Source organism: Thunnus albacares, chromosome 22 (genome assembly GCF_914725855.1).
Source record: "Thunnus albacares chromosome 22, fThuAlb1.1, whole genome shotgun sequence".
In the NCBI taxonomy this organism is placed as follows: Eukaryota; Metazoa; Chordata; class Actinopteri; order Scombriformes; family Scombridae; genus Thunnus; species Thunnus albacares.
In genome coordinates, this window is record NC_058127.1 from 4,311,243 (window position 1) to 4,332,821 (window position 21,579).

A 21,579-nucleotide genomic window follows, 5' to 3' on the forward strand; every position below is an offset into this window, starting at 1 on the left:
TTGACCCTCCTGCTCTCTGCTGTAAACAAACGTAACGCTAGCTGTTAGCGAGCAGCTGCTCTCATGTTTCAGGGTCTCGGTGCTTTTTATCTGCAGCAATTCTGCAGCTCTCTGCCTGCTCTCGGTGTGTCTCTCTCCGGATGACAGGCGAGTTGTTCCGGTTCTGGTTCTAAGCGGTTCTGGTTCTAAACATCACAGCACGAAAATAAATGTAAAGAAATATTAACTCTCACTAGAGCGAAACTCTTTAATATAGTTAGTTTCATTGTAGTTAATTGTTTATCTTGGCTGAAATTCACCATGAAAACCACCTTTGCTGGTCTATGCTGTTTTTTTCAGCAGGGTCTACAGATTGACGAATATCTGTCCAGTGTAACAGGTGTCACCGGTGTTGTCACGAGTTTATCAGTCAGTGGGAAAATTATCTTACCGTGGCAGCCCCACATCACAAGATGAAAATGAATTTAAGGAAATATAAACTCTCACTAGATCAAAACTCTTTGTACTATTTTCCCCCACATCCTGTTCTGCTATTGGAACTTCTTCACTTCCTGTTTCTATCACATATTGGTATATTACGTCAGCATCCAGATACTCAAACAACTGGTTACCTGGGCTTGTCTTGGAAAATACTACAACACATTTATCAAGGTTTATTTCTTGAGGCTACAAACATATTGACCACTACATTGCAGCCTCCTACAACTGTACACATTATGACAAGGAAATGCTTTTAATCAGTGACGATCTAACTCAGACAATACTGTAAAAATACACTAAATAAAATATTAAAAAATAAACAAAGAGTAGAATACAAGTGGAATTTTTCTACCCACGACACAGTACTGAAGGCATGAACTTAATGATTTACAGTATATTATATAGTAAAATACAGATGTGCACCCACTCAGACGTCTTTATCATTAAGTGATTATCAGTACCGTGTTATTTCAGAGCTTCCGTTCAGGGAGGCTGGATCCTCGTCTTGTGGTGCCTTCACTAGATTTCCTCTATAGTCTCCTTAATTTCAGGTTTTAGGGAGTTTTTCCCTCACTCTTGTAGAGGTTAACAGTAGGGGTCGCTGTTGGGTCTGTGAAAATAAATGAACTGAGACTGAAAAATGTCCATCTGTTTAAATGAAATATGTATGTTTTTAGCAGGAACTTTGAAAATATCATTGATGGCTTTACAGTTCATGCAAAAGATGTCAACCGATGGGAGAACAACATAAACATCATCCAGTAGAGTTCACTTCTTTGTTAATCTAATATTCAGAACAACTCTGTCATCTAACACGACAAACAGACATGCGATTAAAATTGTTCTTAATGTCTTTATTTTTTTATTTTCAGCGATCTTCTTACTGAAAAAATCAGAATCTGCACTCAAAGGACTTCCAGTTGTATGTGTAATGATTATTGTTACACTGCTCATATTGATGTACAAATACAGTAAGTGATTTAGCTTCTCTATATGACACATATGACAACAAACACAAGTAGTTTGAACAATGTGGTTCATGCATCCATTCATACTGCAACTTATGGTTGAAACTAAATATATTTTTCCAGCCTCTAAAACACCAGGACAAAGATTCCAGAGTCTGAAAAGGACTATCAGCAGGGGTAACACATCTTCAGATTTATTTTGTGATTTTAACTGTATATCTAAAAACTACAGTATATTACAGTTGCAATTATGTTCCACAAGCACTACAGAAGTATCTGACGTGAACCAGTTTTCCCTCATGCAGGTGATGAGACTGATGGTCTAAGCAGGAATCATCTGGAGGATGAAATCAATAATCTTCAGGAGCAAGTGTCACATCTGCAGCAAGAAAAGGAGCATTTGGAAAAAGAAATTATTCATCTGAAAGAGGAAAAGTGCCAGAAAGAAAATCCAGACCTCAGTCAGCTTGTGAACTGTGGTCACGTTACAGCTGATAAACCTCAGAGACCAAACTCGGCTGGCAACCACTGCTGAATTTCATGTGGAAATTATCCCAAGAATTAATCTGAATATGAATCTGAAGAAACATTGGTTCACTCAATTATAATATAACACTCATGTAACAGTCTCAGTCTTATGTGGTTGCATTTGATTCACGTCAGCAGTGAATGTTACAACTCCTTTGTCTTTTTTAGGGTTTTTCAGTGTCTATTGGTGGGATGTTTAGCACTGATGCTCCAAGAGAAAGAACGTCGGATCTACAGAGAGTTCACCTTCATCAATCTGTTGAAGACAAAAGGATTTTCAGCTTTTATTTACAATGAATTTCCAACTGTGTTTTGGGTATTTTTAGCAAAATGCCTAAAAGTATAGAGTGAAAAGTCTCAGCACACAGAATAAAATACTGTGGATACTGTGGAGTCAGACTTCATGTTTATTATTATTATTATTCTGATCCAATATATCTTCTCATCTGAGCTCCATACTGTATCTGCTTTGGTTTGAGAGTTGATGCAGCTCAGAAATCCCTCCAAAAGGTAAGAGGCAGAATTATCGACAAAGAAGACGAAGGGTTTTTATTTACAAAAAAGGTTTTTCTAAAGGCTACACAGTTTAAACAGAGCCTTTTAATACCAGAAGAAGAAACATTGACCCTCTCTTGTCCACAACATACATGTTTTTAACCACTAGATGGAGCCACACACCAAGATTTGCCAAAGTACACTTTTAAAAGTGAGTTGCTGAAAAAGTTGATGAATAAAACTGAACCTGCATCTAATCTTGCAGGTCATGATGGTTTAACAGTGAAGTGGAAATTTTAAAAGCCTTGTTGCTGCAGCTGGTTTGGTGAAGCACAAGTTTAGATTCAAGTTCTGAGGATTCTCTGAATGTCTTGATTCTGTAACTCCATATTTTTGTGACATTTAGTGTGTTATTTAATTGTCTGGTTGCATAGTCATGACAGATAACTGTGATGCTACTCTGTCAGTATATCTAGTTTGGCATTTGGAGACTAAATCAAGACTATGAAACTTGTGTTGAACCACACACACACAGTAGAGAGAAGTCAACAATTCACCAAACTAAGTTAGCTAAAGTTAGCTGTCATTAGCCTCCACAAGCTATTTAACCTACTGCTGAGTTAAACTGCAGCAGCAAAACATGATCATGGTGGCTTGAACTTTACCTTTATGATTGAACAGTTTAAAAAGTTATCTGTTCAGCTGCTTTCAACAACATGAGGTCAGATTATAATCACACAGCAGAGATAAATGCAAACTGACACACAGAGAACTTCACCTCCATGGAAAGAGACAACAGAGAGATTAAAGTCACAACACAGAAATCATTTAAAAATATGATTTATTTGACAACTTGTACCTACTTTATTCATCTAACAGTGGTGTTACTTAAATCAAGTTTTAAAGAATGTAAAATTTGAAAAATGTCCTTGTAATACAGGTCACAATAACAGAATGACATCCCCAAAAAGAATTTAATAGATGAAAAAAAACTCAAATGTACTTTGATTTGTTCTTTTCAAGTGTAACACCAGCATGACAAGAGGTAACAATAACTGTTTTAAAGTGCAAAAGGTAGTTTAATGAACAACATTTAACAAAACCTTTTATTGTAGAAATAATAGTAATTTAAATGACAGAATAATATGAGAATATATAACTGCCCTGCTCAAAGGTACTTTGACAGTTGATGTTAAGGGAGCGGAGAGCGTTTTAACTTGAAATGAACTTTATGAGGAAAATTCAGCTCTGAACTCACATGTGCCAAAACTCAAATTCTATATTTTATTCTGTATTTTTTATGTTAATTAGGATTTATAACAGTCGAAAGAAATGAAATTTCTTGGTTGTAATGTTCAGGATCACTTAACATAAATACATAAAAACAATATTCTTCCTCCAGTTATAGTTAAGTAAACTGGAGCTCAGATCACAGTAACGTCACAAAATGTTGAAAATTGCAGCAAAATCCTTACTACATATCACAGTCCTGTGTTGATATTTCTTGGATTAGTTTCAGTTAAATCTCAGAGCAGAAAATGTTTCAGTGGAAGAATGTTGAAAATATCAAAGTCAATGGATGAAAGAAAATCTTTTCAACTTTAAAAGCTGGAAAAAAAAAAAAAACATCAGGTGGCTGTAAAGTCACGAAAAACTTTACAGCAGTTTGACGTTTCTCCCTCCCCAAGCTTGTTGCTAATAAGACTTTCTTCCATCAAGTGAGTTCATATTTAAACGTTTTTAACTCGTATTTCTCTGACGAGCCAGAAAGTCCCAGAAAAGATTGTTCAACACAAAATAAATCTGATAATCATCCTCCTCCAGAGAAGGATATTTAGACCCTGACGAAAAGTTTATGAAGCACTGAAACCTTTCTCTTCTTATTCGTGGGTCTCTTTGAGGTCGCCTCTGGTTGCTCATCAACCAACAAGGTTAAAGTTGGAAATGATGGACGAGGTGTAAAGTCTGAAGTGCTGCCACAGATGTTCAGAGTTTTTCAATGCAAAGCGATCCTGCCGCTGTCAATCATGTTGATTAAGAGTTCTGGCACAGTTCTTCTCCAGGTTGTAATTTCTGGACCTGAATCAATTGTGTTTAGGTCAGACGGTGCTTCTTTTTTTTTTTTTAAATGTCACTTTGAGGATCAGCATTCCTCCAGCCAGGATCCATCTAAGAGCTTCAGCTGAGCTGTGGATTAAGAAAACAAAGCAGAATGCATTAATTATGTTGCATATGATCTTTAGTAAAACATAAAAAAAGTGCTCAAAGACATAAGGATGAACTTTTTAATTTGACTGCACCTACGATGCAAAGTAAGAAAATGCAAATAAAATGGTTCTCTGTGTGCAGGTCTAACAAGAAGCCACAGATCCAAATTCAAACTAGGGTGGTGAATTTTGAGTTTTTCCAGATGTCTCACTAACCTGATGCCTTTTTAACTCACAGCACAGACAGAAATAGTAGAAGAGGCTGCTCAGAACATTAAGTCACCTTTACATTGTAAATAAAACTGATTCTCTTTGGTCCATTTCATTTCTATGATGCAAACCTTTTTATGAATATTTGACTGAGCTTCACTTTTTCAGTGTTTACATCACACTTAAACCCTTCAGATGTTGCCTGGTTACATCATATTATTATTATTATTCAGAACAGTCATGTTCAGACTTACAAGCACTTGCATCATTTTCTCAGCAGATGATTTGAGCTTGTATCCACTGTAGAAACCCCCCTAATGCTGATCCAGTGAGTCCACATGTGTCTGGTTGAAATCCCCAGAAAGATCAGAGTGAGTTTAACGCTCTCATCTCCTTTAACACCAGCCAGTAAAGTACCTTTGAGCAAGGCAGCTAGACTGGTTTGAGTAAGGCGTTATCATTCTTCACATGCTGGAAGGAAAATTAACAGAATTATTAGTCAACAGTCTCCAAAAGAGTCTGTAATGATTCAGACTGTAAGAAGCAACAATATGTTTTGTTTATTTCTGACTTACATTTGGTTTTTGACGCCTTTGTTTAAATAAATATCCACCAACTAGACCACCAAAGATTAGTAAGACACAGAAAACCACCACAGTTGAGATCAGAGCGCTCCGACTGTGACGACTACCTGATGGGAAAAGAAATAGAGCTACAATAAGTGGAGACACACCAGATACACAAATATGAAGACTTTAATTACCACAGTAATTAAAAACAACATGTCAGCTGATTTTGAAGACGTTTCCTCTCTTCCTCACAGATTTGTACCGTTTTCTCACCTTTAACGTCCGTCTCATCCGTTGGATCAGGAGTTTGGAGATGCGGCGTCTCTGTTGTCCAGGTTTCATCAGACTTTGATTCTGGATAAAATACAAGATTTATTATAATTTACAGCACAATACTAAAAAGTTACTGGCAAAAAGTATATAAAAAGTACTCAATCATGACTTGTGACACACAAGTCAAATCAACAGATCTAAAAAAAGACTAATCTTGGACCATCAACAACATCTGAAGAAACTCACCAACAACAACAAGTCGAACAATTGCAAACTTCACACTGCTCTTCAACTTGGGAACCAAACATCTGTATCTCCCTTCATCTGCCAGCGTCACGTTCATGATCTTGAGTGAAATGTTTCCGCGCTCCAGTTCATCTGTGAACAGCTCCGTCCTGCTGAGGTACGCTGGGATCTTCATGTCGGGGACTTCCTGTCTGTGCCGGTAAAGATGGACGTATTCAACCCGACTCAGCCGATCTGAGGGGTCAGGCTTCAGATCGGGCTTCGACCACTCCACCGTCAGCCCCTGTACGTTGAACTCAGGGTCCAGGTGACATGGCAGGATGACATCATCACCTGGAGAAGCGATGATTGGCTGAGTTGACCCAATCACCTCAGACTGACCTGGAAAATGGAGGAAAATTTAACCTTCTGAAAAGCGCGAGAAGTCTGGAGTCTGTAAATCCAAACTTCCAGCAACAATGACTGTACTTTACATTTACAATTTAGAAACTTAACAAATGATGTCTTCACATTTTAGTGCTTGTATTGTATGATAAACACTTCAAAACCCAAAGATATTGTTTTACTATCATGTACGACACAGTGAAGCTTCAAATCCTCACATCTGAGAAGCTGCAACCAGCAAATTTTTTGGCATTTTACCTTTAAAAAAGAAAACAAACTAAAACAAAAACTCGATTATCAAAATAGCAGCTGATTAATTTTCTGTCGATCAACTAACCAACTCATCGTTGCAGCTCTAATTGAGTTTATTATCACATAGGACAAAGAATAAAATATATGTAACAGATTATGTAAAATAAGAACAAACTATTATATATTTTATTTGACTTGCTTGTTTGTTTTGCGTAATAAACTGTAGGTTAGTTTATCCACATTTAGATTTTAGATCTATTACGTTTGTTACGTAGATTGTTTAAGTAACGTTAGTGAAAGTTTAAAGACTTTAACGTCGTATCAACATTACAAATATAAAGCAGCGATACATCGACATATTAGATATGACGACTAGTTTAAGTTCACATTACAGTTTGTGGACACAGAAAATGAACCGTAAAACATATTTTCACATGTTCACTGATTCATTCATTCATGTGTCGCTCAGATGAAACAAGCGAATAAAAGCGAAACATGTCAGTTTACCTTCAACCGGAGTCCAGACGATGAAAGTCAGACAGAGAATAAAAATCCAGAATGTAAACATGTTACTAAACTGCTCGTAGTCCATTTTAAACATGTAAGTTACAGACAGACAGAGATGAAACGTCCGTAGAGCTGCTGACTGTGACTCACTCTGTTGTTACTCTGCTTTTGAACTGCGTGTAAGAACGTGGGCGTTAACATGACGTCAGCGCGTACAGACCGATCCAGACGATTATGGAAGTCACGAGATGCAGGTTGAGGTCTTCCCGTGTGTCACTCGGTGAAACTAGGACATATTTATTGCTCCCGCATATAAAACTACTGTAAGGTAAATTGTGACGTTTTAATTCTGATCACATTTAGCTTCACTTTACTTTACTTTACTTTACTTTGGAGAAATGTATTGTTTAGATTCACTGACTCTCAGTTGTATTGAATGAATTTGTTTATTATTTTGACCAATTTTATATTCACAAATCAAAACGAGGTGATTGTTCATATCAAACAATCGATCGGTGACACTTTATAATACAGCCTGTGTTTCACGGTGTAACTTCCCATAAATTACCATGTAATTTACCGGAACTTACAGTGTAATTTTCTCGTATGAATCAGTACTTTGTACTATATTTGTACTAAATGTGTACTAAAATCAAATGTTTTTGCTCATGGCAGTTATGACAATCATTTTTTTATGCATGTGTGTTTGACAGGCAAGCTTCACCCACACTCAAGAGATTTATTATGCTTATGTCTTCCACTTCATTGTATGAATTTGAATAGAACTAGTCGAGAGATGGGTCTATACTTTTGAAAATTAGCTCCTAGCAGCCATGTTGGTCCAGCACTGCAGCAGCTCATAACAGGCAAACTTACCTCTCTCCAGTACACAGCTATGAAAGCTAGCAAGGCTAGTTCTGCTGACTAAGTTACCATGGTTACTGAGCTGGGACTCACATAAGCCGCAGTGATGGAATTCTCACTTAAATTAGCGAGATTTATCGAAATAAGCTAGGCTATCCCGTTAGCCAGCTTGATGGAACAACCCCCTGTTGTGTTTATAAACACAAGTTGTATCCACAAGGTGGTTTCCAGCTGTACACTTGAAAAGAGGGGGTTGTGGGTTTCTTGTTTGTTGTTTTTGTTTTTACCACTTTCTAAAACAGAGGAGTGTTCCATCAACGCAGCTAAAGAAAGCTGCGCTTACTTGAAAAAGCCTGGCTAGAATTAACGTCAACTTTCACTTGAGGCTCAAGCCGTTCCACTAATGCAGCTTAGCTGCCTCTAGTCAATGCTAAGTCTATCCAGACTGGAATAAGCTTGAAGTGTGCACGTGCATGGAGTACATAAGCAGCCCAGAACAGTCGATTGTAGAAAAGACGATACTATGTCGCAAAAAGAAGAGAAAACTAGAGCGCTGTTCTTCTCAGCAGCAGAACAAACCTGCTGATGAAACTACATGAAGAATATAAAGGGGTTTTCACCAAAAAGGCCAATACTGTTACAATTAACAAGGTGAAGGAGATGACTCGGCACAAAATTGATGACAGATTAAATGCATACCTGTAGGCAGGTAGTGATGGCCTAAAGGTTAGAGGAGTGAACTTATCATTAGGAGGTTGACAGTTCAATCCCACATCCAGTTTGATGAGTCTGGGTGGGGAAAGTGAAGAACAGCGCTTGTCCCTGTTCATGAGTTTATCTTTATATGTTAATAAATGAGCATTCAGCAGTATTGCCCTTCAGATCAGTGTGGTTATATTATCACTGGCTAGATAATATCAGACGTATAATTAAAATTACATCGTCGGCAACTTAAGAGAACCAACTTCCCAACATTATCAAACTCTTTGACACATTTTCTCTTTCACAAAATGTCCATTAACAAGCGTCGATGAAAGTTAAAAATTAAGTTGCAGTTGGAGATAAAGAAACTGGAGAAGGATATAAATACAGTCTGTCCGGGTCAAATATCACTATAACATCATAACCTTTTTCTTTTCTTTATTTCTCATGCAGAATACCATCTAATTGACATTTGTATATTTATTACCCTACATGAATATAGAGTTACTGAACTTTATTGACTGTTTCTAAACTACAGTGCAGCTGTTTCAGACGCATAATGAGCATTTTTGAAGCAGCAGGTTCTGACTTTTGCCAGCAACAAGTTCCTTCTTTTCCCGGCGGCAGAACAGGTGAAGAGAGCGGTGAGTTCTGATTACTATAAGCAGTTAATACTGTACACAGTTAAACACAGCAGAAGGTCATGGTTGGGCCTTTATTTAATTTTCTTTTTGTCTTCACATCTTGAACAAAATGAGTGAGTGAATAAATAAATAACTTCAAAATAACGCTGGCACACTTTTATTTCTTACATTATAAGCTTTTAAATAAAAGGGTCCAGTCCAATACAGGAGTGACCGCGAGTAAAATGGGGAACTAGTTAAGTATTTTTGTAAAAGTCCCTCACAGTTCTTCTATTTTATGTTTCCTGAACACAGACAAGTGATGCGAGTGTGAAAAGACACTTGATGGAAGCGTCTTGTGAGAATCTGTTTCCGTCTGTCAGACATTCTTTGACATTCAGCTGAGTTAAACTTGACCTTTAACCTGCCACAGAGCAGCTAGTTCAGCTGACTGAGTTACCATGGTTACTGAGCTGGGACTCATATAAACCGCAGTGATGGAACTCTCACTTCAATTAGCGAAGCTTGTCGAAATAAGCTAGGCTATCCCGTTAGCCAGCATGATGGAATACCCCCCAGATCGATCCCAACTATTTATGAACCATATTCACACTGAGTTCATTATTACTGATTTATCTCTCACATTATCACTGTCATGATGACTGGGCGGTGACGAACCAACATGACTCATCATTATCAGATTAGTGACTCACCCAGAAAACAAACAGAGGAGTTTTCCATCAAGGCAGAGAAGGAAATTCCATAAAGACCTCACTTGCTTTATTTTGATAAGCCTCATTGATTCCAGAAAGAGTTGAATCCCCGCTCAGTAACCAGTTAGCCATCCTGCTTGTCACTACTTGTTCTTTTCATATTTCTATGGTCACTGCACACAGAAGCGGATCCGCCGTTTGGACAGCTAGGTACGGCAACACCACTTGGACAAACTGCATGTCACGATTTAAATTTCCACCGTGAATGTGGGTCGTGTAGATTTTTATATTGTTTATTAAACTAAAACTGTTTGGTTCATGTTCAAGATCTAATTCTTTTGCCCTGGAAGTAATAAAAGTAGTGTTAAAAAAATAAAAGCATGCAAGCTTTCAGTATTTGCTTGAACATTTGTTCTAAAAAAGAATGTATTGTTAATGTTTTTCAACATGAGTATAGAAGAGTATATGATTATAAGAGAAATTCATTTGTTTTGTTATGTAATGTATGTATTATGACAGGGTTAAATAAAACCCAATGTGATGTAAGGTAAAGGTCTTTACTTGTATGTTGAGCAAAAAACTTTATTCTGGAATTCTTTCACATACACTGTGTATTCTTCTGATAGTAGTAATGCTATAGAAGAAGAATATTTATTTGCACAAAAACAGGCAGAACTTTTGTCTGACCCTACAAACCCCTGGCTACATTCACCATGGGGAACAACAACTGAGGAAGTCCATCAGGTGAAAAGGCTGGGGTAAATCACAGGGTTTGGAGAAGAAAGAAGAAGAAGGGAGAGGAAGAGGAAGAGCTGTGACAGAACTGACAAGTGTGATGGCTACCCTTGTATGTAAAAAAAAAAAAAAAAAGTGCACATCAAACATCACACAAAGTATAAAATCCTATCCTTTTTTTGCTGCCAAAACATTAATGGGAAATCCAAATCCAGTATCACCACACTGGATTTGGTCTTTCAGACACTGGGCAATATTTGTTACAAATATATTATTATTATTATATAATAATAATAATTATATATATAATAATATATTACAGACAAAACAAAGGTAGGCATCACACTGTTAATAAAGCACTGGGCTTTGTCCATCTTCTTAGGATGGGCAGACCTCCACCGGCACCGCTGGCTGATGGCAGAGAAGATGATTTTCATCTGAGGGAATTGTCAGTGGAGATCTTGCAAGTCCTGCTTGATCCCTGCGACTAGCTTGACGCTCTTTATGTTCCCGAGGTCATTTCCTCCACAGTGGATCACCAGGACATCTGGCACAGCTCTTCCTCCAAGGCACCGATGAAAGAAGGGGAGGAGGTTTGTCCAAACCATGCCCTCCTACTTGAACCACTGGACCTGGGCATCCAGACCATGGTTGGTCCTGATGGTCTCCCTCACTTGTTTTTCCCTGGTAATGTAGAATTTGGGTCCTGTTGATTGTAAACCAAAAGGAAAACAACATCATCTTTCTATGAAAACTTATGCTGGTGTGCTTTTGAATTTAACATATTTTATATTATGTTTCTATTTTATTTTTCCATATTTTACCAGTCTGTAGTGTGCTCTATGAGTGTATAATGGATGTAATTTAGCGTCAAAAAGTTCAGTTAGTTTATTTCAATCCCAAAGAAAAAAATACATCTGATGCTGAAATCACATTTGTGCGAGTGTATATAGTTTATCCAAGTGGTGTTGTCATACCTAGCTGTCAGTGGGAAGATCATAACAAAAAGAGGAAATCTGGCACTAAAAAGACAGAAACTTTGAAAGACTTCATTTGACTAATTTAGATGGCGCAAGCTGTCGATCAACTTCACATGAACTTTTAAATACACAGATTTTTACCTCCATCACTTACATTGTAAGTGCATGATGAAGGAACCTCTTGATGGTCAGTGTGAACAGGAGGAATGATTACAGCAAGTAAAACGTGTCAATGTTCATTTGGGCTCCTGAATATTGTTTTAGGACAGACTTGATAAATTGTGACTCTGTAACAGGCAGGATTAGTGGATGATTGTCTGTTCTGATGCAGATTTAAAAATGTCTACGTGAGAAAAAACTTCAGACTACAGAAAGTAAAAGGAGGCCACAGTCGTAAACATTTGACATTTGAGGTGTTAAAACAAGTTGAGACATCCTGCACAAACAAACTCTTCGCTCTATTTGACCCGCAGATTATGATTAGGGCAGGAAGCTGTGGCCTCTATGTCATAAAGTCAGACTTTAGGTGTGAAGCAGCTCCATCGTGTTCCCAGCCAGTCAGTCAGTCTATCTGCAGCCAAGCAGCATGGAGATCACAATACTGTGCACTGTCGTTGGTGAGTGTTTATGGACAGTTTTCACTCTTATTTTGTTATGAAACATCCGCTGCAAAACTTCTAATTCATATCAAAGTGTGTTTATTTGTGTGCATCTTTGTTTCTGAGCAGTTTTAGTGTTCATATCTATTTCTAACTGAAAAATATGATGCATCATTATCATCATTTCAAACAACAAGAGTATTATTTTAGATTAGAGTTGACAATATTTATTTTACAATAAACCACAACCACAGTTACTCCTAATGTATTGATAATTAAATACTACAATTATGTAGATTTGTTTGTTTTTAATATGTTATATTTGTTACTTTCTATGTATAACATCATCCTGCATGGGGACTGCAGGTGAAATTAGAAATTTTGGCTAAATCTTACACATTTACGTCATACTGATGTTAATTGATGTGTTGTCCCTGATAAATAAATGAATGAAGTAAGTAAGAGTAAAGAACATGATCATTGTTACAATAAAAGGTACAAAAAGACAACAAGAACTCACCAGGCCATCAGAAAAATCCAAAAGCCAACAGAGTCCGTCCTTGTCTCTGCAGAGAGCCTTTATTGTCGTTTTAGAAATGTACAGCAGCTAGTTTGATCTGTTGTTCGTTTTTCTTTGATTGTGTGCGATATGTCAACCCTTGATCACATTGAATGTACTGCATCACTCTGCAGCTGCAGATGTTATCGCTGTTGCTTCTTTGGTTTCGTCTTCATAGCATTGCAATCATCCTGTATCATTAATAGAAAATAAACTCAACAAAATAATTCACAGCTTCCCATCGACCACAACACTGAATGCAGCTGAGAGGTTTTATTGCTCTTGTACTTAAAATGAAGTTTGCAGAGAACCAGGAAGCTTAAAGCAGCTTGAATCACATTTGTTTTTTAAAAGTAACATTCTTAGTGAAACAAGGAAGCAACCAGCTCTAAAGAAGGTGAAAAACTTACCGGATGTCTAAACAGCAGCAAAGTTTTCATGGTTTTTCACTTCTGCGAGAGATCTTTTGTTGCTTGTTGCGATTACAATGAAAAACTCAATTTGTGATCATTTTTCTGACTCTTGCAGCTTCCCTGAGAGTCCTTCCCAACAAATCTCAGTTTTTTCAGTACGAGTCGTTATCTCTGAGCTGTGGGGAGCCGGGAAAGTCATCTCATTGGAGAGTTATAAAGAACACATCTACATTAATAAACGAAGAGTGTCGCCCATCCTTGAATGAAAGAAATGAATCTCACTGCTTGATCGATGACCTTTACCCATCTGACACTGGAGTGTACTGGTGTGAGTCTGGAACAGGAGAATGCAGCAACACCATCAACATCACTGTGACCGGTGAGTTTAAACTACCAGCTGTAGCAAATAGGCACTCAAGGTACCACAGTCAGAGGCTTTTAGGGAAGAAAACACTTTTACTATTCTTTTTGTGTTCTCAAATGCATGTTGAGTGCATCTAGTTCTGTCCTCTACAGAAAAACAGCAGCATTGGTTGTTTGTTTAAATACCTCAAACAATTTATTTTTACGTTCTCCTGACAAGCACCCTTTTGTGGTTAAAGCAGTGACTGTCTTCTCTAAATAGCAAAGGTAGACATAGAGCAACATTCAAGGTTCAAAGCAACGTCTTGACACGTGACACGTCTTAGTTGAAGGATACACAACTGTACCTTCACTACAGGACTTGTTGTGTTTGTACGGCATGTATAGCCTCTGTTCAACAAGCTTCTGTAGCTCCATGCAATCTCTCATTCAGCATGTCTTCTATCCAGCTGGTCCTGTGATCCTGGAGAGTCCTGTCCTTCCTGTGATGGAGGGAGACGACGTGACTCTGAGCTGTAAGAATATAAATACGACTTCTTCTTCCAACCTCACAACCAATTTCTACAAAAATGGCTTCCTCATGGCGACCAGCTCTACCGGAAACATCACCATCCACAACATTTCTAAATCCGATGAAGGATTCTACAAGTGTAACATCTCTGGAGTTGGACAATCACCAGACAGCTGGCTGGCTGTCAGAGGTGAGCTCTTGTTTCTTTATGACTACTCAAAGGGCTTGTTGGTGAAATATTGCTTGGTAAGCTAACAGCTAACTCGCTAGACAGGTGCTTGCACTAGTCAGTCACATTAGCTGCAGCATTTTGTTCTTAAGATTGTAGATCATCTCTTTATATGTCTGTCTGTCTGTATGTATGTTTGTCCTTCGCATATCTTGAGAACCGTTCATCGGATCTACTTCATACCTGGCAGTTGGATTGCTGGTGAAACAAGGAAGTGCAATGTTGATGTATGAAGTTGTTTAGATGAGCGGAAATGTATAAAATACCTTATAAACAACATTACTTCTACAACCTTGATTTGCTTCTTCTGCTTCATTTAAAATGCAAATACCCTGTTTTATGGTTTTATCAGGGGAATCCATAAATAGATGAATACGCATTTTCTAACTGGCAAAAAATATGGTGGACAGATAACAAGGTACAACTACTGAATTTGGTTCCATAACTATAAATAACAGAGCACGCTCTACTTTAGAGGGATATTCCAACATCTTCAATGTTCTGGTTTGCTGTCTTACCAGGAGTTTGATGAAAATATTGGTATGAATTTATCATTGTCTGTTCAGAGATGAAACCACGGCGTGTTAAGCCTCACTTAGCCCAAAGCCTGCCTGCTGTGTAGACACTTTTTATATTGAGGCCAACTTGTGGTATTTTTGTTTTGAAGCAGGGCGATGTAAGCCGTCTCAGTGCCCCCTCGCATGCATTCTACTTCCTGTGGTGGGCTTCTGCCTCTTGCTAGCCTCGTTGATGCTGTTCTACCTCTGGAGAAGGCTTAAAGGTCAGCCGGCTTTCATGTAAATTACGTGACATTTTTCTTCCTGCTGTTTTTGTCAACATCAGACAATAAATGTGTTATGTAATTTGTCTTTACTCAAGTTCCACTTACTAGCTTATTCTGATGCTTTCAACTCTATGACAACTGAGGAAACTCCATCTTCCGCTGTCACATTGATGAATCTTTCTCAATTTGTAGTTCCACTGCTTTACTTTTTTTTTTTTTTGCTTTTTGTATTTTAGTAGTGAAATATTGTTGAAGGAGGATCAGATATGTTTTACAGACACTAAATAATGAGCATCAAGTGATTTCTTCTTCATAATCTTTGATATATTTATTATATCCACAGCAGCATGGATAGACAGAGATATATCTAATGGATTCTTACTAGGGCTGCAACTAATTATAATTAATTATATAATAAACTAACTTTAATTATCGATCAATCTGTCGATTATTTTCTCTATTAATTGATTTGTTGTTTGGTCTAAGTTGACGCCTTCATATTTTTCACAGTCCACAACCCAAAGATGTTCAGTTTACTGTCATAGAGGAATAAAGAAAATATTCACATTTGAGAAGCTGGAATCAGAGAAATTGGATATTTTTTTCTTAAAAATGACTCCAAATGATGAATCAATCATTCAAATAGTTATTGATTAATTTAATAGTTGACAACTAATCCATTAATCGACTAAGCTTTCTAAGCTTTGAAGCTCTAATTCTTATAGCATCTTACATCCTCGAGAAATGTCTGCGGCTCATTTCAAAGGAATTGTTTCTAAAAATGATTACAGCTCAAACTTCAAACAACAAAGACAGAACTGGGAGTGTCACCAGCTACATAAAAATAGCTATGACGGTCCATGAAGCATTCATATTAAACAGAGCAAACCAAGGTTTTGTTTTGCACAGTGACATCAGTGGATAGAACAACATTCTTCTGGTTTCTGGTGTCACGAAATGCTTTATACTTGTATTCTTCTTTTATTCTTTTTTTATTTCATTATAATTTACATCAAATATCTGGATTTAAATGTTTAAACCCAGCTGGTGTTTAACAGTCAGCAGTTTTGTGTTGCAGGTAAACTCAACACTGATGTCTCCTACACTGATGTCATCATCACACAGCAAGTGGAACCAAAGAGGATCAGAGGTAACTGATAATCTATTAATGGTTTAAGTTATTTTTCCAAGCAATTAAAAGCCAAATATTCACTGGTTTGGTTAAATGTGAGGATTTTACACTTTTCTCTGTCATATATAATAATAAACTGAATGTCTGAGTTTTTGATCTTCTGGCTGAATAAAACGAGCAGTTTGAACACGTTACTTGGACTTTTAGAAAAGATAACAAGCAAATAATAGTTAATATATAATCTACTGTTATAGACTTGTTCTCCAAATAATAACCAACAGTTGATATAAAAGACGTAAAGAAAAAAAAAAAGGGACCAAAAAAAATCACAAATATTCAGATGAGATGTTGAATTAAAAACAAATGTCAGAACTTTACAGTTTATAAAAACACATCAGACTTCAGCTCTTCTATAAAAGAAGAATTTAAACACACTTTTCTACCTCTCAGTGTTTCGAGTATCTACATTAAAACACACACACACACATTCTTCTGTTATGTAATGACTGTTATGTTTCGTCCCTCTGGGTGTTTGTTATCTGCTTGGAAACGGAAGTTCCGCCCTCTTGCACTTTTCTGTGCTCTTATTGGTCCTCAGTGACATCAAGCAGACATTGCCATGGTTACAGTAAACAAAACAGTAAGAATGAGGTCATATGTCTGCCCCCTTAAACTCAGAGGGAAACCCTGAGTTTCTATTCTTAGACTTTACTTTCAATGATTTGTAGGTTAACAGATATGAGGACATCGATAGAAACATAACAGAAACATGTTGATAAGGAGCAGAGAAAAACAAAACACATAGATACAGACTGAATGGATGGTAATGGAGAGATATAGAAAGGCTATGGAACAAACTGAACCAAAACAAAGTGACAGACTGCAGACATGAAATGTCCACCTGACTGCAGTTAATCTTCAGATTTTTTCCTGCTTTACTGTCTTTTGGCTCCTGATCTGTTTTTTTTATTTTATTACTTTTTTCTGGACCTCTGGAGCTTGAAACTGCATGAAAAATGAATTTATTCATTTACAACAGACAGAATTATATATATTATAATAATATATATTATGTAGTTCTACTGTGATTTTGACTCCACTGCATCTATCTGACAGTTATAACTACACTCAGTTTGACTGTTATTGAACCATTGAACAGTGGTGAAATGTAACAAAGTACATTTATTCAAGTTACTGCACTTAAGTACAAGTTTGAAGTACTTGTCAGATCAATATTTTACATGTAAAACAGCTGATTGTTTGCAAAATGTTATGTATGTATATTTTTATTTGTAATTAATTTGAATAACATTTTATCACAGTTTGTGTTTTTTTACATATATACTCACATTTCGTTTTGTTCATATTATAAGCAGAAACCTAAATTAAAAGTGCAAACACAGGTGTATAGAGAATCAAACAAACCTCTCACTCTTCTTTAGTGGTAAAGAGACTCAATTTCTTCATTATTCATCTCTTCACACTGTATGTCAGAAATCCCCCCTCACATAATGAAGGGGAATTTTAATAGATTTGGGAGTTATCATGGAACAGCTCTTATGCTGGCAAAATAAACAAAGGGAATAAAGGGAAAATCCATGAGACCACACCTTGTTACATGTTCCTATAATAGGTTAAGTTAAAAAGCTGATAGAGTTCATTTGATTTGCTTGGATTTGAGGGAACTTTAAAGTTATAGATGCTTCGCTTCTGCACAGTGAAATTATAGTGTTTCTATTATTTTGTCCACTGCATGACATTAGTACTTGCATGCTGAAAGTGTTTTTCCTTCCTCAACAGATGTGGATGCTGCATCGGTCTACTCAACAGTTAAACCAGGAACCACCTGACAGGAAACAGAACCAGTGATGAAATGTGTATTTCTATAATTTTATGGATTAAACAGATGAAATGTTCAATCTGCTTTTATTGAAAACAGAATCGATTACAGTTTATTTTCCTCAGCGCTGTGGCTGAAAATAGTTCAAGACTCACCTAAGCGTTCAGGACTCATTCTGACATTTGCAGAAATGAAACTACTTAAATAACAAGGGAATAAAGTCCTATTGTTTGACAAAGACACTTAACTCTCAGTCTAAATATAATGAAACAGAGAGTTCATTGTCTGTGTCTTCATGAGACTCACCTGACCTGTTCAAAAAATATAAACAAGAAACTTGTGGGAAACTACATACAGGGACTTTTTCTTAGCTTGATGTAGAGAAACCTGAACAGACAACAGAAGAGCTACTGATTAAAATTATCGTTAAGACTAAATAAGTTTTACTACCATTTATTGAACATGTCACATTCATGATAATTTGTTTCTAAAGCAGGAAAAAAGGATAAAACAGAGACATGATTGGACAAACACTGCACCAGAGGCTTCAAGTTTCCACATCACCCCTTAAAATCTGATTTTCAATGAGCACAGAGAAACTTTCCACTTTCAGCAGATGAATGTGAAAACAAACTCTGCACATACATCATTCTGTACAGTGAAACTCAAACATTCAACTGTAGGAACAAGAAAAACATATTTTTGAGTGGAAGGGGACTTTAATGACCAAAACCCTGACAGATATTCAGTATTAAGGTCATTATGTAAGACAATCTTAAAGCTGCATGAATTGATTTTTGGGGGGAGGGAGTGAAACAAATTTTTAAAAAACACCAAAGGAACATATTAAGTTATAATGTTGAATGTGGTGAATGTTTTAGCTAACAGCTAGCAGTCACAGAGCAACATTATCATATCATTTGAGTCATGTTTGCGTCAACTTCATAGAAATAAGTCTAATATTCACTCTCCTTTAGCTCTGTTTTTGCTCTCTACCAACTCATGAGGGAAATATCTGGCTCTTTAGCTGCTAAAAGCTCCACTTTCTTCACAAACTAGTTGCTAATTTGTTAGCTGCCAGCTGCTACGTGAAACAAAGTTGATAAAAGTCCAGCTGTCAGCTAGAAACCAAAAAAAACAAAAAGGAACCAAAACAGAGTCTGTAGAGCTGTGTGGAAACTGCAGTCAGGCGATAATTCTCTGTGGATTTGTCACAAAGTGTATGACATTTCACATGATATGTAGTCATATGATCAATTGTTTATATATAAATGTTTTTGACTGCAGCTGGAACTTGTTTGACCTTTAAACAGTTAAATCACAAGGACATATTTTTGGGTTTCTGTCTGTTCAGCTCCCACAATGTTTAAAGGGGATATTTCATGTTTTACTATTATGATGTTAGATGTTAAACATGGTCAAAGTTCCAAAACTGAGGTTTACGTATGTACAAGCTCTGCCTGAAAGTCAAAAGTCAGGGCTTCAACCTGTTTGGAAAAGTCTGTTTGAAAAGTTACCTCTACTTCCACCCCGTGATGACGTCAGTTCACAAATGTCCACAAACGGCCGTCTGTTCCGTAGTCTTTGTGGCTGAGGTTGTTCATGTTGAATGTTCCAACATGTATGAATGAATTTGAGACGTTGACATTTTGAGTAAAGAAGAAGAGGAATCCTGCTACTATAGTTTGTTTACGTAGCCTCCAGAGCTGGAGGAAGCTTCCTGAAGCTGACCAATCAGAAGTGGGCTCATTGGGAGGGGGACCTTACAGAGACAGGAGCTAAAACGGCCTGTTTCAGACAGAGGCTGAACTGAGGGGCTGCATAAAGGGCCAGTATAAGATAAATAAGGAGTTTTAACTGTAAATCATGGAAATATATTTCAGTAGAGCCCCAGAATATAAATATAGACCTGAAAATGTGCTGAATATGTCTTTAATTAAAATACCATTGAATGTTCGAAATTCTTGGGTTTGACATCATATTTTTTTTTAATTATGCCACATTAGCATCATGGCTCAACTGATGATAATATTGGTCTGTTCGATATTTCAGTCGTCCTCATTGAAATATCTCAAAAACTACCTGATGGATTGCCTTTAAATATGGTTCAGACATTCATGTTCTGCTTCTAGATGAACTTTGATAACTTTGGTGATGTCCTGACTGTAGCGCCAACATCAGATCAAACTTTTTTTTGTCCTATCTAATATCAGTAAAAGTGATGCCAAAGTGCAGCTGCTATATGGCTTAGACTTTTGACCGACTACACCTGTGCTATCGATACCTGATTCAACAGGTGTTTCCTCATTCTTTTTACTGACTCACCACCTGTTTAACGTCACAGGGCATTCCTTCCATACTGAAGTCACGCCTTCGACTGAGTAAACACTGAGTCTGCGCTAATTTGAAAATTTACTGATGAAAAAACATAAAAATAAACACTTAAATTGGGCTCAATTGAGTTTTTAAACATCTTGGTTACATAAAACTAACTTTGTATCTATGTGTTATGTATATATACACCATATTTACCGATTTTTCTTTTCTTTTTTCCCTTTCTTTTTATTTTATATTATTATTTTCACTATTAAACATATAAATATTGTAAGAATGGTATAAGTATGAACGCCATCATATGTAAGCAAATGTAAATCTACATAAGTGCACTCTTGTAATGAAATATATCTATATATATATATATATATATATATATATATATATATATATATATATATATAATATTTTTCTTTATATTTAGGACTTGCCTCACGAATAAACATAATCATTGAAATGTTGTTTAACATCAGTTATATGAAACACAGACGTCTAAAAACCTGCAATCACATTCAGCCTGTTTTTTTTTTAACACAGATGTCTTGATATCTTTTGAACTACACATCATCAAATTAAAAACACCGTTGTGAAATGAGACTCTTCAAAGATCAAAGATCATTATTGTGAGAGGGGCTGTTATTGGCCTGGTAATCACCTGAAAACTGACTCATCGGCCAGTTTGTTATATGACACATGAAACAGAAGCTGAACGCTGGGGGGATTAACAGTAAATAATCAATCAGTGTTCCTCTTATTAGTATCTTCTAAATGTCATTTCATAACTTCCTGGAAGAAAACTGTAGCTTCCTTGTGTAGTCAAGGTCTCTTCTGTGTTTCAATGGAAGAAACACAAGGAAGGAATTTACACAAGGAGGAACAGGACAGATTTTTACTGGTGAAAGGAATCTGGGATTGTCCCCAATAGATCGTTATGTATTTTTTAAAAGTTAAAGAAGTAAGAGACGCTGCAGAGACAAAAAAGATGAAGAAACATCAAATCCTCACAATTAAGGAATTAGACCTAAAGAATGTTTGGGTTCTTTATTATTCCAATGGATTTATTGACTAATTGTTTCAGA

General features: G+C 36.7%; 3 protein-coding genes across 4 annotated transcripts in view; 1 reads left to right on the forward strand and 2 right to left on the reverse strand.

Moving 5' to 3' along the window:
• LOC122974228 (myelin-oligodendrocyte glycoprotein-like) overlaps positions 1-10,204 on the reverse strand; it is a 73,224-nt gene extending 63,020 nt beyond the window's left edge. Inside the window, exon 1 of the mRNA XM_044342216.1 lies at positions 10,022-10,204. Within this exon, the coding sequence (XP_044198151.1) occupies positions 10,022-10,049 (28 nt within the window). The 5' untranslated portion in view covers positions 10,050-10,204. The remainder of the gene's footprint in view (positions 1-10,021) is intronic.
• Positions 3,296-7,318, reverse strand: LOC122974235 (selection and upkeep of intraepithelial T-cells protein 4-like). Its single transcript, XM_044342222.1, has 6 exons — positions 7,120-7,318; positions 5,977-6,357; positions 5,731-5,811; positions 5,464-5,579; positions 5,143-5,359; positions 3,296-4,658 (listed from the first exon to the last, which is right to left on the reverse strand). Exons 1-5 carry the CDS (start codon positions 7,211-7,213, stop codon positions 5,321-5,323), a joined length of 711 nt encoding a protein of 236 aa, XP_044198157.1. The 5' UTR covers positions 7,214-7,318; the 3' UTR covers positions 3,296-4,658; positions 5,143-5,320.
• Positions 10,161-18,763, forward strand: LOC122974201 (low affinity immunoglobulin gamma Fc region receptor II-c-like). 2 transcript variants are annotated; one of them, XM_044342170.1, is made up of 8 exons: positions 10,161-10,231; positions 10,691-10,779; positions 11,139-11,443; positions 13,423-13,686; positions 14,120-14,371; positions 15,078-15,191; positions 16,273-16,344; positions 18,127-18,763. In XM_044342170.1, exons 3-8 carry the CDS (start codon positions 11,332-11,334, stop codon positions 18,174-18,176), a joined length of 864 nt encoding a protein of 287 aa, XP_044198105.1. In that variant the 5' UTR covers positions 10,161-10,231; positions 10,691-10,779; positions 11,139-11,331; the 3' UTR covers positions 18,177-18,763. The 2 variants fall into 2 exon arrangements, with proteins under 2 accessions (XP_044198105.1, XP_044198106.1); XM_044342171.1 differs by lacking the exons at positions 10,161-10,231; positions 10,691-10,779; positions 11,139-11,443 and adding an exon at positions 11,955-12,353 and having other exon boundaries at positions 18,127-18,762.
• The last annotated feature ends 2,816 nt before the right edge of the window (positions 18,764-21,579 follow it).

Excerpts from the sequence above, each read along its gene's own strand:
- LOC122974235 (XM_044342222.1), bottom strand. The coding sequence starts at position 7,213 with ATGTTTAAAATGGACTACGAGCAGTTTAGTAACATGTTTACATTCTGG. Across the intron at positions 5,812-5,976 it reads TGTTCGACTTGTTGTTGTTG|AATCAAAGTCTGATGAAACC; the intron begins GTGAGTTTCTTC and ends TATTTTATCCAG. Across the intron at positions 5,580-5,730 it reads GGATGAGACGGACGTTAAAG|GTAGTCGTCACAGTCGGAGC; the intron begins GTGAGAAAACGG and ends TTTTCCCATCAG.
- LOC122974201 (XM_044342170.1), top strand. The coding sequence starts at position 11,332 with ATGAAAGAAGGGGAGGAGGTTTGTCCAAACCATGCCCTCCTACTTGAA. Across the intron at positions 13,687-14,119 it reads CATCAACATCACTGTGACCG|CTGGTCCTGTGATCCTGGAG; the intron begins GTGAGTTTAAAC and ends TCTTCTATCCAG. Across the intron at positions 16,345-18,126 it reads GGAACCAAAGAGGATCAGAG|ATGTGGATGCTGCATCGGTC; the intron begins GTAACTGATAAT and ends CTTCCTCAACAG.